Source organism: Engraulis encrasicolus, chromosome 4, assembly GCF_034702125.1.
Source record: "Engraulis encrasicolus isolate BLACKSEA-1 chromosome 4, IST_EnEncr_1.0, whole genome shotgun sequence".
In the NCBI taxonomy this organism is placed as follows: Eukaryota; Metazoa; Chordata; class Actinopteri; order Clupeiformes; family Engraulidae; genus Engraulis; species Engraulis encrasicolus.
In genome coordinates this window covers 893,041-907,500 of record NC_085860.1, presented here as the reverse complement: position 1 = coordinate 907,500, position 14,460 = coordinate 893,041, and the positions used below count along the sequence as shown (strand labels likewise).

General features: G+C 44.5%; 1 protein-coding gene across 1 annotated transcript in view; it reads right to left on the bottom strand.

Annotated features, from left to right (window-relative positions):
• Positions 1-2,026: 2,026 nt before the first annotated feature.
• The window catches only part of polr3b (polymerase (RNA) III (DNA directed) polypeptide B), a 43,904-nt gene continuing 31,470 nt past the window's right edge, over positions 2,027-14,460 (bottom strand). Inside the window, exons 23-28 of the mRNA XM_063196432.1 lie at positions 13,520-13,662; positions 7,728-7,831; positions 6,137-6,303; positions 5,603-5,716; positions 3,243-3,416; positions 2,027-2,660 (exon numbers count right to left, since the gene is read on the bottom strand). Coding sequence (XP_063052502.1) covers positions 2,531-2,660; positions 3,243-3,416; positions 5,603-5,716; positions 6,137-6,303; positions 7,728-7,831; positions 13,520-13,662 — 832 coding nt within the window. The 3' untranslated portion in view covers positions 2,027-2,530. The remainder of the gene's footprint in view (positions 2,661-3,242; positions 3,417-5,602; positions 5,717-6,136; positions 6,304-7,727; positions 7,832-13,519; positions 13,663-14,460) is intronic.

The following is a 14,460-nucleotide window of genomic DNA, read 5'->3' as shown; positions in this document are numbered from 1 at the left end:
TAAGGACTTGTGTTGGCTTATTGACCCGTTTAGAAGCTACGTCATCACAGGCTGCGTACGTATTGTTGACTCAAACACACACTACACACAAGCAGACAGTACAGAACCTAAAGAACGAAGACCTGCCATCCTGAAGTGCGTGCGTTTTTAAAAAATTGAAATTCTATGAGTACACTTATTACGCTATTCCAAAAGGGAATAGGCTGTTCCAGAAGCATAGGAGATGTTTGTGGTTACAGAAAGAAAGGATCAGGAATGCCCATGTCTGTGGCGGGGCGTCCACCTCATATCTGAAGTTATCATGACCATTGATTTTCTTATTTTGGAAAAAATACCTGGCTAGTTTCTTTACAAACGTGCGGTACATGGTTGATTGTGCTCCAACAATGCGCACGCAGCCCGACGACATCACATCTGTGTACAAACAGTACAGGGGTTATAGATTGCTGGTCCTCAGTCCACTTTGATATTCATACATGTGATAACATATCCTCAATGCTTTTCAACACACACACACACACACACACACACACACACACACACACACACACACACACACACACACACACACACACACACACACACAAATCAACAGACAAGCAAACGCTCCGTGCCTTTTGTTGAACGTGAAAACACGTTATCCACAAAGAACACACCCACATGTGATTAGGAAACATCCGAAACTCCTCCTTGAGGAGTCATTATCATCAGCCGCATTCAGACACTCCAGGTCTGGGATGATTTCTCCACCCTTGTGATCTTTGGGGGGCCCCATTCATTTCATTGGTCCCCCGATATCAAAAAAGCACAGCTGCCAATTACGGCATTAGTGAGAGGTGAAGGGCCTGGTGCCACACACACACACACACACGGTCACTCACTCACACACACATCAAAACCGTGGACATCAGCCGCACACATAGGCAAATGCATCGCAAACTGAATGGCCATTGACGCAACCAACATGGCCATAGAATGGGGCAGCAGAAAGCGAAAGACCCAATGAAGATCTAATTAATTTGAGTTTGTTTGACAAGGAAGGAACGAGCAGGCTGTAGTGGTGGAGGATTGGGGGCCAGGGGCAGAGGCGGGGGCAGGGATAGGAGAGGCTGAGGGTGAGGGTGAGGTGAGCTCAGAGATGGGTTGTCTGTCTCTTTTCTTTCATTCTTTTTTTTCCTGCTGCTTCTTCTCCCTGCTCCTTTTTTCTTCGACACATCCTTTTCTGTTTCCTGTGACTGTCACTGTATCATTAGCCCCTCATTAGACAGGGCAGGTGCAGCCACGGCCAGAAAAGAACACCTTCCCCTCCCTCCCTCCTCCTCCTCATTCACCCCCCACCCTCAAAAAATGTCCCCCCATACACTTACCAGGGGGTGAGTCATAGTTAGCAGAGGCTCTACTGGTGTGTGTGTGTGTGTGTGTGTGGTAAGTTCTTTTGTCCAATCAAAGACCGCCAGTGATGTGGGTGTATGTATGGATGGGAGTGCATGTGTGTGTGTGTGTGTGTGTGTGTCTGTGTAGTCCAGACCTGTGTAAAAACAGCGGCAGAAAAAAAGGAGGGAGGTGGCCCATACAAAACACGGCCCCTTTTTTTTGGGCCCGTCAATGTTGTTACACTAGCACTTAATCAAGGACACACAATACCTTTCAGGCCGGCCGGCCGGTCGCACCCGACACCAAGCCTCCACTCCACTCCAATGCAGCCAGGGCTTTATGAGGCCGCCACATGGAGCTGCTGTTTGCAACGCTTTAGGATAATCATCACAGGAAGCAGCACGGAGCACAGAGGGGAAACCCCCCGGCAAAATCAAACGGATACATGAATGAAATGTATGCATTATAAATGAATGGATACGAGTGAATTTGTGAATGAATGAATGAATGAATGAATGAATGAATGAATGAATGAATGAATGAATGAATCAAACGGACATATAAATGAATATACAAGAATGAATGTGCGATTGAACAATTGTAAAGAAAGAAAGAAGGAAAAAAAAAGAAACGACGGAAGAAAGAAGAGTGCTTTAGTTCAAATAATACTGTTTATTCACTCGTTCAGTCACTTTGACCACTTTGTGGTACCCATAGGCATATACAGTATATACACATCCACACACAAATAAAGCCGATGATGACTTTAGAGATTCGTACGGACAAACATGGCAGTCATGTAGGAGTTACATGAATCTAATGAACCAACTCAATGTTTAGTTACAATGCTGTACTAATCAAACTGATGAACAAAACTATATAATTCTGTCATTGCTCTGTTGTTGCAACTCATGATGAGGTAAAAGATATATCTCACACCTGTAAACAGAAAACATGCAACAAAAATAACCGCAACCATCTTGGAAAGATAAACAAAACAACTCATTTTGTACAACTGTCAAAAGGAATAAAAATTGACACTCTATTCCCGATCACTCATTACAGCTAAACAGTTTAAGGCGTGGCACCAGGTCACTATGCCAGTTTAAGGAGGACACAGTCGTGTCACCCGTTGTAGTGGAATAGTTCATGTTGGTCACTCGTTGTAGCGGGACAGTTTAAGGCGTGGCACGATGTTCATGGACTGCAGTTCCTGGAAAAGCAGCTTGCAGGCGTAGGGGATGCGTAGAGATGACACGTGACAAGAGGACTTGCAGTAGTGGCACCTGCAGCACGCAGACAAACAGCAGGAGGTTAGCATGGTTTAGCATGGCACTGTTCAAAACAAGACGCACTAGATCACTTTTTGTCCTCTTTGGTCAGCTTTAACAGTTTAGAAATGTCTTCATGATGTCTCATTCTATTTAAAGGTTGCCTTTCAATAGCACTCCAACCGATCAACACGGCGAATAAGATGTATATACGTGGCTCAATGATGTTTTTTTGGGCTCAGACATCAGGTGGAACAACAACAGCTTATGGCCATCAATAAATGAGTCATTGATAATTCATGTACTGCATTGAATAACATGCTCCTTAGATAATCCACTTAAAACAAAGAAAATCATGTAATCCATACAGTAGTGGATTTAGCTGAGGGTACACTACCCTGACATGTGCTACTACTGTCATTGACTCATATATAGGATGCACTTTACCTGTATTCACTGGCCTGTTTGAAAAGCATCAATTCAAAAGCACTATAGCTTGTCTCGACCACACCCGGCAGTGTATAGCATTTGCTGCCACTAGGGGCATCTAGCTTTCTAAGCTACAGTAATGCAATTCTACACAAAGTCCACACTCACCAGCCTGAGTATCCCAGCAGGCCACACTGTCCGCACACGTCCACCTCGAAGGCATCGCTGGAGATCATGAGGCGCTCCAGTAGCAGCATGCTGGCCCCGTAGCCAATCAGACAGTCCCTCTCCATCTCACCCAGACGCAGGCCTCCGTCACGGGAGCGACCCTCCGTAGGCTGCCTGAGAGGAACCAGGTGCAGAGAGATAAATACTGAAGCACTGAAATATCAATGAAACAATTTTTGGATTTGGAACTCGCATTAAGGCAAAAGCATGAGTGCTTAGAATGTCTAGTATGGCATGGACATTTTAATACAATGGATGAGGAGGAATGTCAGGTTAGCTTTAGCTGCTACGTGCCCAAATCTTCCTACAAGTGTTCAGGGAACAGTACTTCCTCAGTGCCAAAGAATTTTACTTATTTCACTTACTCTCAAGGCTCTTTGCTCAAAACTACTCTGTGTTGCTTTAACAATGAGGCCAGAAAAAAACAGAACTACCACCCCAGGACTGCTTTTAGGCTTCATACCGTAGTAGGGGGATTACTTGCCAGGCTGTGCCCTCCTATTGACGCAACACTTTCAGCGTTGCAACTAGTCAGGTCAAGAGCAATGCAAGTACTTTCTGAGTTCCCGAAAATACAGGGACTCCTCCCACTTTGTCTGTTAGCAAACAACCATAAGCAAACCAAGGGAGGCTGGTCAACCATGCCATTTGGGAAATGTTAAATGTTATGCTCTTGGTCAGACCAAGTCTCGAAGAGATTTGAACATCGATTATAATCAGGCTAGGGGATTACACCTTTGTAAAAAAAAACAAATACATTGATAGCATTTCTGCCCCCGAGAAGATACAGATGGCTCAAATGTGAGGCCCTGGCTCATGGACTAAATGTCAAGTGTCCCCACCAGTGCTTGACACTAACTTTTTTGGTCACCGGCCATTATGGCTAGTGGTTTCCCTGACTCACTAGCCATTCGGCTTCCTCACTAGCCATTATTTTCTTAATAATTAGCCTGATATGATTGATATGATGTTAGACCCTATATAATATAATATAATATAATATAATATAATATAATATAATATAATATAATATGTAGTAATATTTTACTCGGATGAACAGACAGGAAATTACAGAACTGATCTGATGTCTGGTGTTGCTTTATATATTGATCAGAAACGACAAGCGCTATGAACATGCTGTGTTGTGCAAGGGCACGCATAAGTGAAAGGTCTGGAACTATGTGAAGAAGGCCATTTTTTTCTTTGAGGTGGAAGGAATATTCATTCGTTTGTTCATTAATGTGCAAAGACATGTATCCCACACAGGTCTGATGCACGTTCGCCTGCCATGAAACATCACATCTTCTGGGATATTAATCATAAAAGTAAAATATTATTTAGCCTTTATCTTATTTAGCCTAGCCTATCTCATGACAATCTGCACCATTACGTTTTGCATCAACTCCTGACAATTTTGGCGACAAAGCCACAAGGGGGAACACATATTTCATATTTTTTAACGATATGCAAAGTCTACATGCGCCTTTTAAACGTGCGTTATGGACAGGACTGCCTCGCACGTGAACTGTCAGCGTGAAAAGCAACGCACCGCCCGACTTGTCACTGCTGGCCCATTGATTGTCAGAATTTGACATGTTGAATATTTCCTGCTTTTGTCGTAAATTCGGGGAATTATCCAGATTTGTGAAGCTCAAATTTGACAGGTATGATGTCGTTACCTGCCGACTTTCTGTCGTTGTCCTGTTTTCTTACACTGTTGTCAAAGCAAGACAGACATTGCGATGCTGACAGAATGTTTGTGCAGTGTTCGATAACGTGCGTTGTAACCAAGGTTGTGTCAGTACCCACAGCTTAAGAACTGCGCACAACTACGCAAAACATTACTGATTATAAAAGGCAGGTCGCAAGGCAGGTCGCAAAATATGCACATAGCGTCGCTTGCCAGTTGAGAGCAAACTTCGCCACATATTTAAACCGGAGCAAGTGGCGCACGTCTTGGCGTGTCCGACTTTCTCCACGGAGGCGGAGCATCTGCAGTGTTTGACAAGCCAGTGCCCTAGCTTCGCAAGACTGGATTCCTTTTTGATAGCGAACACATTCAGAAAAATCTATCACCGTTTTTTTTTCAATCACTCCCCAATAATATGCTACCAGCCAAATGGCTAGTGAGGATCAACTTGTTACACGCCAGATGCCATTTTCACCCGCATTTGGCGCCCTGGTGCCCGTTAGTTTCAAGCCCTGGTCCCCACTATGAAAGACCATGATCTGCAACAGTACAAGGCATGATAATAACATCAACACAGGTGAGACGCTAGTGAATTATTGATATGTTATACCTCGTGAGCACGGCCCTGGGTCCGCGGGCTCTGGCGTGCATCTTGTCCAGCACCATATGCTTCAGTTTCTGGTAGTACACGGGGCCAAAGTAGATATACGCCTCCAGTGGCTCTCTGGAACACAACACACAGTGATTAAATCATACTATTTAGTTAAAACGACATAAAATGCATGAAAATGCATAATCATGCAGCTAAAACATACCAAGCTCATAAAAATACATGCATTTTCGACTAGGTATATCTATGAACATTTTCATGCCGTCAGATCATGACAATCACATAAACTTAGTATGCAATTGGACACCAAAAAAGTCCTCTAACTCTTAAGAAAAAAAAAATCTTCTTTAAACTGTTATCTTGGGTGTGCAGGCTTCTCCCCTATTTTAGATCCATCTCCCAGCCCATTCCCAATAATACAGTCGATGGTATTCTCCCAAAATTTCGGACCCCCACAGCCATTTGTTTTGGCATCACTACAGAAGTCGCCCAGATTCCGGTGCAATGTTGACAGGTATGGTTAAGCTGCATTACCCAGTGATGCCAGAGGTAACATAGTCCTTGCCCTGGTAGTTGTATCCGTAGCGAATCAGGTCTTCACACACGTCCTTCACCTTGCTGCCTCCGAAGGCTGTGCCGTAGTGGAAGCGGCCGTCCAGCACACCGGCCTTGCCCGCCAGCAGCTCTATCAGCTTACCCACCTGCCAATCAACACAACACCAACACAGCTCATCATACAGTACTTACACTCATGCTGCATCACCATTAAGTAGCAATCAACACAGTTCACAACGCTTACTCATGTTGCATGACAATGAAATTCTTTGTTTTCATACAGAGAGCGATAGCATTGCCGTTTAAATGACTATGATGTGCTTTCATCATCCACCCCTCACAGTTAATAAAAACTAATAATAATACTGTAAAAATAATAGTTTTGCCATCACACTTCCATTTCACAGCGCACAATAACTGTCTATGTTTTCCGTTGTGCAAAGCCACAGGAGAAAACATAGCGCTATTCAACTTGGTAGCTTAGTCCTGATGCAATCAGAAGCAATACTCTCAGAGAGATGTCATGTTCACATTTCAGTATCAGTGTTTGGAGTTTTTGTTGCCGTCATTATTCAGTCAGGCACATGTCCATAGATGGTCTTGCATGCCCATGGGGACCCGAGTTCGGATCCGGCCCAGGACATATTCCCAATCATCTCCTGTCCCACTCTTTTCTGTCTCTGTCAAAATAAAATCAAAAGGCCCTAAATAATATTTTAAAAGGTATTGTGTTGCTGTTGGCGACGCCTGCTACGTTATTTACTATGGGGAGCTAGTTAGCTGCCATGACTGTGCTTTAGATGGATGGTCAGCGAGGGTGGGGGGTGGGGTTGAAGAAGAAGTGAAAGGTCGTTTGGTTCTTCCTGCCCCTGACCCTAACCCTGATCCTGGTGTCTCCACCGGAGATGACTGACAGCTGCCTTTTGTGGGAGACGTGGACTTACTGATGTGCCCTCTTTACACAGGGTTCCCACTGGTCATGGAATTCCTTGAGCATCATGGAAATTCCATAGAGTTTCAATAGGGTTATGGAATTTGAGCATTTTGCATGCAGAATTAGGAAATATGGTGGACTTGGTTGACCGTTTATAATATAATGGCAAAATGTCTCTTTGCTTTTGTTTTTTTTCTTAAACACTTCGCGCACTGAAACGTTTAACGTTCTACAATGCAAAATTCAGCTCAGACAAACATGCCTGATCAATGTTGCTATCAATGTTACCAATCAATGTTTCCTTTTACGGGAGGTCATGAAAAGTAGGCTTTATGGTCAGGGAAAGTCATGGAAAAGTAATGGAATTTGAAGTCTGACTCAGAGGTGTCAAAAGTAAAAGTAAATTCATGTAAATTGAACCAACCACAAAGTTGATCCAGTGCAGAGTCAGCTGATCGTAAGACAAGTACACAGGTCTACTGGTTACACAGAAGTTACCCGTGTTTGAAGGAAACCGTCTTTCTTGTTTTACTTTTTACTTTTGACACCTCTGGTCTGACTAGGAGGTGGTACCCTGTTTACATTTTCCACCACTTGTGTGTGTGTGTGTGTGTGTGTGTGTGTGTGATCTCTTACCGTCATACGGGATGGGTATCCGTGCGGGTTCATGATAATGTCGGGACAGATACCTGTGTCACAGAACGGCATGTCCTCCTGAGGGACGATCAACCCACACACTCCTGTAGAGGGAGAGAGAGAGAGAGAGAGAGAGAGAGAGAGAGAGAGAGAGAGAGAGAGAGAGAGAGAGAGAGAGAGAGGGATAGTATTTATAAATAAATATAGGTTGGTTACTCAGACACAGTAAATTAACAATTATATTATTTTAGTGTACCTTCAGAAATAAAAGTAAAACCTTCTTATATTAATTTCAAGTCCCAGTAAAATATGAGAATACATAGAATTTTTTCGTCTATGTGTTTGCATTGCCTAGTTTAACAGTTTAGCCAAATGAAGTGTAGCAATGCAAGTCTATGGGAGCCTCGTGCACCATCCTACGTACTTCCGCCAAGAGACTTGGCTCCGCACTATGTCTGGTATCTGTTTTCTGTGGAGCAATGTTGAGGGGCAAGCTTTGGCAGGTGTTCTGACAAACGGTCCCAGTCCGACATTGTAATTTTATCCTACGGTAGGATGTTCTGTCAGACATGTCTGTTAAACGGTCCTACATCGACAAAGATAGACGTCAGACATGTTTGTTCAACAACTTATCCTGAGTTTTCCGAAATTTTCTCTCCCACTTCCTGCAATCACATCAGATCAAACAACCTCCAGACCATGAATACGAAATGAAATGGTAGTATTGGGTCATTTCACGTGAAATCAGACACTTTGGGACCTGACCGTCACAGATTTCAATCATACTTGCTGTGCCTGTATAGTAGCAAGGTACCACCCCAGAATTGTATTTGTGTGAATCTGACACCAATATTGAGGGAGAAACAGACTAGCAAAGGTTTACATATGAGGGTAGGACACTATGCATTCAGCCTTGATTATATCAGTCAGTGTAAGTCACAAAAATATGTCTGTGGTGTTATTTGAAAGCTCTTTTCTGGCTCTACAAATTACACAACATCATGGAATACAACAACCCTCAGAATATGAATTATCATACATTGAAAAATTAAAAATTGAATATCAAAAAAGCTCATATTTTAAAATGGCCAGTTCCTTGTCTAAACCAATGTCATGAACAACACCTGAAATGCTGGTGTTTGGTTCTTTATTCATTTGAGAGATAATGGGACTCAAAAATATGGCATCATACAAATCACCTAGTAATAATATGGTAATACCATAGTAATATCATGGCAGCATGTCTATCGTAATATGTGACGGATGGAGATGGTCCATGAGGATGCAGGAAGATCAGTTTCACCTCTCCAGTGCTCGGCATACATTCCTCAATACCCAACACAACACTCTGTGAAGCGTCCTTGGGTGTTTTGAAAGGCACTATATAAAACGAAAGTATTATTATTATTATTATTATTAATACATGCTAGCCACTAGTTGCCATCATATACAGCTACAACATACCCTTTGATGCTTGAACATTTAAAAAACTCCTTTACTGAGCTTATTCTTTCAATCCTGCCTTCTCTGAATGCTGAAAATGGTCTAGCTTCCACTGTGTCCATTGACAATGGGCGGAACCTGTGTAGTTTTTGAGTATCTGGAATAGGGACCGACGAGGGTGCAGGGCCCACAGGGAAAATGCCCGTTATGCCAGATGGCCAGTCCAGTCCTGTCCCTGACACTAATCTATTACTACTTCATTACAACTCATTTCAACCTTTATGTCCCATTATCTCTGAAATGAATAAAGAACCAAACACCCCATTTTCAGGTGTTGTTTATGACCTTACAGGCTATGTTTGCACAAGAAACCGGCCATTTAAAAAAAGTTTTCTTGATATTCAATTTTTCATTTTTCAATGCATCATAATTCATATTCTGAAGGTTGTTGCATTCCATGCTGTGTGTGTAAATTGTAGAGCTTTCAAACAACATCTCAGACATCTTTTTATGACTTACACGGACTGATATAATCAAGGCTGAATGTATAGTGTCTTACCCTCATATGTAAACCTTTGCTAGTCTGTTTCTCCCTCAATATTGGTGTCAGATTCACATAAATGCAGTTCTGGGGTGCTACCTTACTACTAAACAGGCACAGCAAGTATGATTGAAATCTGTGTCGATCGGGTCCCAAAGTGTCTGATTTCACGTGAAATGACCCTATTATGGGATGGTCAGGACCAGGCTAAGTCGATGGGAGCAAAGACATAAGACAAACATAATAAAATGTACTTACAAATTACTTTAAAATGAATGTGAAATTCACCTGTGTGCAAAACAGCTATTTAATCCCGTCCTGTGATCACTTGTGGCTTGATGCTAATTTACTTCCAGCGATTATGCTAAGCTATGCTAATAATTCTGATCCAATAAATCTAAGTACTGAAAACACTGAAGAAAATGATATGCAGATTCATGAGTAACATATGCAAATATGTGAAAATCAAAAAAGGGTGGACTGTTCCTTTAAAGGTTGTCTATCCTGATGTGCGGGTAATGAAAAGCCCCGCTCCACTCCCACCATAGAATACTGGCTATAGGAGAAGAGAATACTTCCTCTGCTCATTTCCAGCTTTGCTCTAAAGCCCCTTCAAAAGCAAACACAGCACTGTACAAATCCCAAAAGCAAGCCTCCTTGATCCATGAAGTCAATGCCTGGTCTACTCAGTTGGAGCCCAAGTCTTGTGAACCCCCTTCAATATATATGCACTAAAGTGAAAAGAAACGAGAGAGAGAGAGAGAGAGAGAGAGAGAGAGAGAGAGAGAGAGAGAGAGAGAGAGAGAGAGAGAGAGAGAGAGAGAGAGAGAGAGAGAGAGAGAGAGAGAGAGAGAGAGAGAGGACGCAGGGCGGGACATCCAAAACGCTTCAGACACGCACGCGCACGCACGCGCACACGCAGAGCAGAGCAGAGCAGAGCAGAGCAGCGGCATTAGACATGCACATGAGGGGACACTGAGCGATCAACGCCCTAAGTGTGAACGCAAATGTTGACCAAGGGGACCAGTGTGCGCACGCACACACACATACCACCTCCTCCTCCTCCTCCAGTCCCATGAGCAAACACATCAGTGGGCCATTTGAAAGTGCTAAAGAGAAAGGAAAAAGGGAGAAGGGGGAGGGAGAGAGGGGGGAACGCGGTTGTGTGTGTGTGTGTGTGTGTGTGTGTGTGTGTGTGTGTGTGTGTGTGTGTGTGTGTGTGTGTGTGTGTGTGTGTGTGTGTGTGTGCGTGTGTGCGTGTGTGCGTGTGTGTGTGTGTGTGTTGGGTGCTGGGATTATGAAGGACAGTGAGAGGGACAAGCAAACAGCCAGTGGACCAATACACCCAGCCCGCAACAAGTGGCCACGCAGGCACGCACACATGCACGCGGGCACGCACGCATGCAGGCATGCAGGCACGCACCAAGCCACTTCGCCACTACTAGCAGTGGAGACTAGAGAAAGAGGTTAAGGGAGAATGGAGAGAGCAGTGAAGAAGAGAAAAAGGGAGGGGGAGAGAGAGAGAGAGAGAGAGAGAGAGAGAGAGAGAGAGAGAGGAGACGATGAGAGGGACATTAAGAGGCCGGTTGCATGGGAATGTTTTTCAACCAGCGTCAAAATAAACACTTTTCACGTCTTGAAGGGAAAGAGTTACTAACAAGGACTTTTGTCTCCAAAAGGTTTCTTATCGTCACACTTCCTGCCCGTTCTTTTTTGTGACGCTGCAATCTGCATTATTTCACAATAATGATAAATCCCAATTTTGTTTAACTTGTGCACACTCCAAATTTCACTTGTACGATAGAATTCATAAAGTTTGCTACACACTGTTGTTAAATGAAGCCCCAGTTTCTTATGACTTAAGAATATTATTATTATATTTGCAAAGATTACTGGTTAGAAATCTCAATTTGAGTTGAGACAGAGAGTCCAGTGTTGGCATCCACTGAGCTGTTTGTTTTGTCTGAGATCTAGTGATGAAAGAGGCATGAAATCAACAGAGAAAGGCAGGACAGGAGCAAGGGTACACCACAACCCCCTGTACCATTCTCTCACACACACACCCCTCTACAGACAAATTCTCACTTTCCTACACACACAAATGTGTACAAACAACACACACACACACACACACACACACACACACACACACACACACACACACACACACACACACACACACACACACACACACACACACACACACACACACACACACACACACACACACACACACACACACACACACACACACACACACACACACACACACACACACACACGAAGAGTCTTCCATCACCAGATTATGGCCACATACTGGCGTTTTAAACAATAGAGCCGCCTGACGCAACTCTGCCCCTCACAGAAACACTACCAACACAGCTGTGCACGTGGATGTGCTATGCACATACATACAAACAAGCACACGCACGCACGCAGACACGCACGCAGACACGCACGCACGCGCATGCACGCGCGCACATATCTGATTGCATTACCCACCTGGATTAGTGGCAAAATATTTAACTGGGAAATGCCTTGATGACCAAAGGCAGTTAATCCTTCAGTTACAAAGAAAGGGTACGCCCAAGGGTGGAACTCACACGAGTTGAGGACATGGAAGACCAAATATCTGCTTTGTGCGTGCGTGCGTGCGTGTGCGCTGAGTGGCCCTGGTGTTCTCCTACTCCTATGGATGACCTGTGTGTGACCTGTGTGTGGAGGTGCCGCGGCCATATTGGCTGTCAGGCCCCTGGGCCGAGATGGGACGGGACGGGACGGGGCTGCCCCTTCCAGTGCCTGCTCATTATGGCGGAGGTGAATTATGCGTGGCGCCAGTTAGCTTTCTGATTAAACCATCAGCCTAGCCCCCCCTGCCTTTGTGCAGCAGCTATGAAACAATGGGGGCGGTGAGCATTTTTTCCCTCCTCTTTCTTTTTCCTTCCCTGCTCTGCTCTGCTCTTCACTCCTCTCCCATCTTTCCCAGGAGTGGCCCTGCCCAACAGCACGGTTATGGTGGTGTCAAGCATTTGCATAGTCTGGCTCCGGACAAAAGGCCAATTAATTGTAAAAAAAAAAAGGAAAGAAAAAAAAGAAAAGAAAAGAAAAGGAAGGAAAACAGCCTCTTGAGAAGTTGCGGGGGAGGAGAGGGGAGTTGCACTTGGACACAAACACTCATGCATGCATACAGCTTGCATACATTGCAACATACACGCATACTGGTACATTGAATGCTGATTTAAGGAGAGGCTGTGAGAGCAGACTGACTGTGTGTGTGTGTGTGTGTGTGTGTGTGTGTGTGTGTGTGTGTGTGTGTGTGTGTGTGTGTGTGTGTGTGTGTGTGTGTGTGTGTGTGTGTGTCCCTCACCTTTCGGTCCCTGTCAGTTACTGAACTGTCGACTGCTGAACTTGTCCCCTGTCTCAGGTCACCTGGTGTGTGTGTGCGTGCGTGCGTGCGTGTGTGTCTCCCTCACCTTTCTTTCGGTGTAGGCTGCTGAACTTGTCTTGGACCACAAGGTGTGTGTGTGTGTGTGCGCGGCGTGCGCGTCACCTTTCTGTCCATGTGGGCTGCTGAACTTGTCCCCAATCTCAGGTCGTCTGGTGTGTGAGTGTCTGTCTGTCTGTCTGTCTCTGTGTGTGTGTGTGTGTGTGTGTGTGTGTGTGTGTGTGTGTGTGTGTGTGTCTGTGTGTGTGTCTGTGTGTGTGTCTGTGTGTGTGTCTGTGTGTGTGTCTGTGTGTGTGTCTGTGTGTGTGTCTGTCTGTCTGTCTGTCTGTCTGTCTGTCTGTGTCACCCGTGCATGCGCGTCACCTTTCTGTCCATGTCGGCTGCTGAACTTGTCTCCTATCTCGGGTCTCCTGGTCTGTCTCAGCAGGATCTTGATGAGGAAGGCATCCTCCGCGTTTGACGAGATCATCACCTTCTCAATGTACGAGTCCGTGGAGCCCTTGTAGCTGTGCAAGGTAGAGTAGACACGAGGACATGTTCAGACAGACATCTTCAGAAAGTGACATGAAGAAAGATCTAAAGCAGTCAGCAATTGCAGAAAAAACATGATGTTGCACCTTGGTGCCCAAGACTTGCCCTGAGGAAGGCCATCTGTGCGGCTATGCATGGGCAGCTGCCCAGGTTTTTTTCTATAGATATGACAGGGTTTCCCCCAGCCCTTTATTGCTAAGGCAGCCACCTTGACAAGAAGCACCTACATGTACCACCTTGACTAGGTCCCCTGAAAAGATAAAGATTTCATGATGTGAATGTAATTTCTGAAGTTGCTTAGCCAAAGAATACACTATTAAGGCCCCACCACCTGGACAATGAAAAATTCTGGGGGAAACACTGTATGACATAGCCACGTTAAAGTAGACATATTAAACCTCCCTATAAGCCAGTTGGTCTATGTAAGTTGGGCTATGCAAAACATGTTCATGAAGTTGTTTGCACAAAGTCATCCAAACATAGAGATTTCACCAGCTGTGGTCAGTGTTACACATCGTGCTGTTTAGGACTCCGGCTCTTTTCAATGCAAATGAGCTGTTGCCGAGCCCTTCTCCATACCCTAACGAAGCAGGCGGACATGAAGAGGTTTGCACCAGAGGTGGGACAAATGAACTGTTTAGGGTCTAGTTTACATTAGTCCGTGTCTATAGCGTTTCCATCACAAATGCACTGTCCATTCACATTAAAATACTGGAAAACAACTTCATAGGTGGAGGATTCAAAGAAGAGCCCACGTAAGCATTTGAATACGA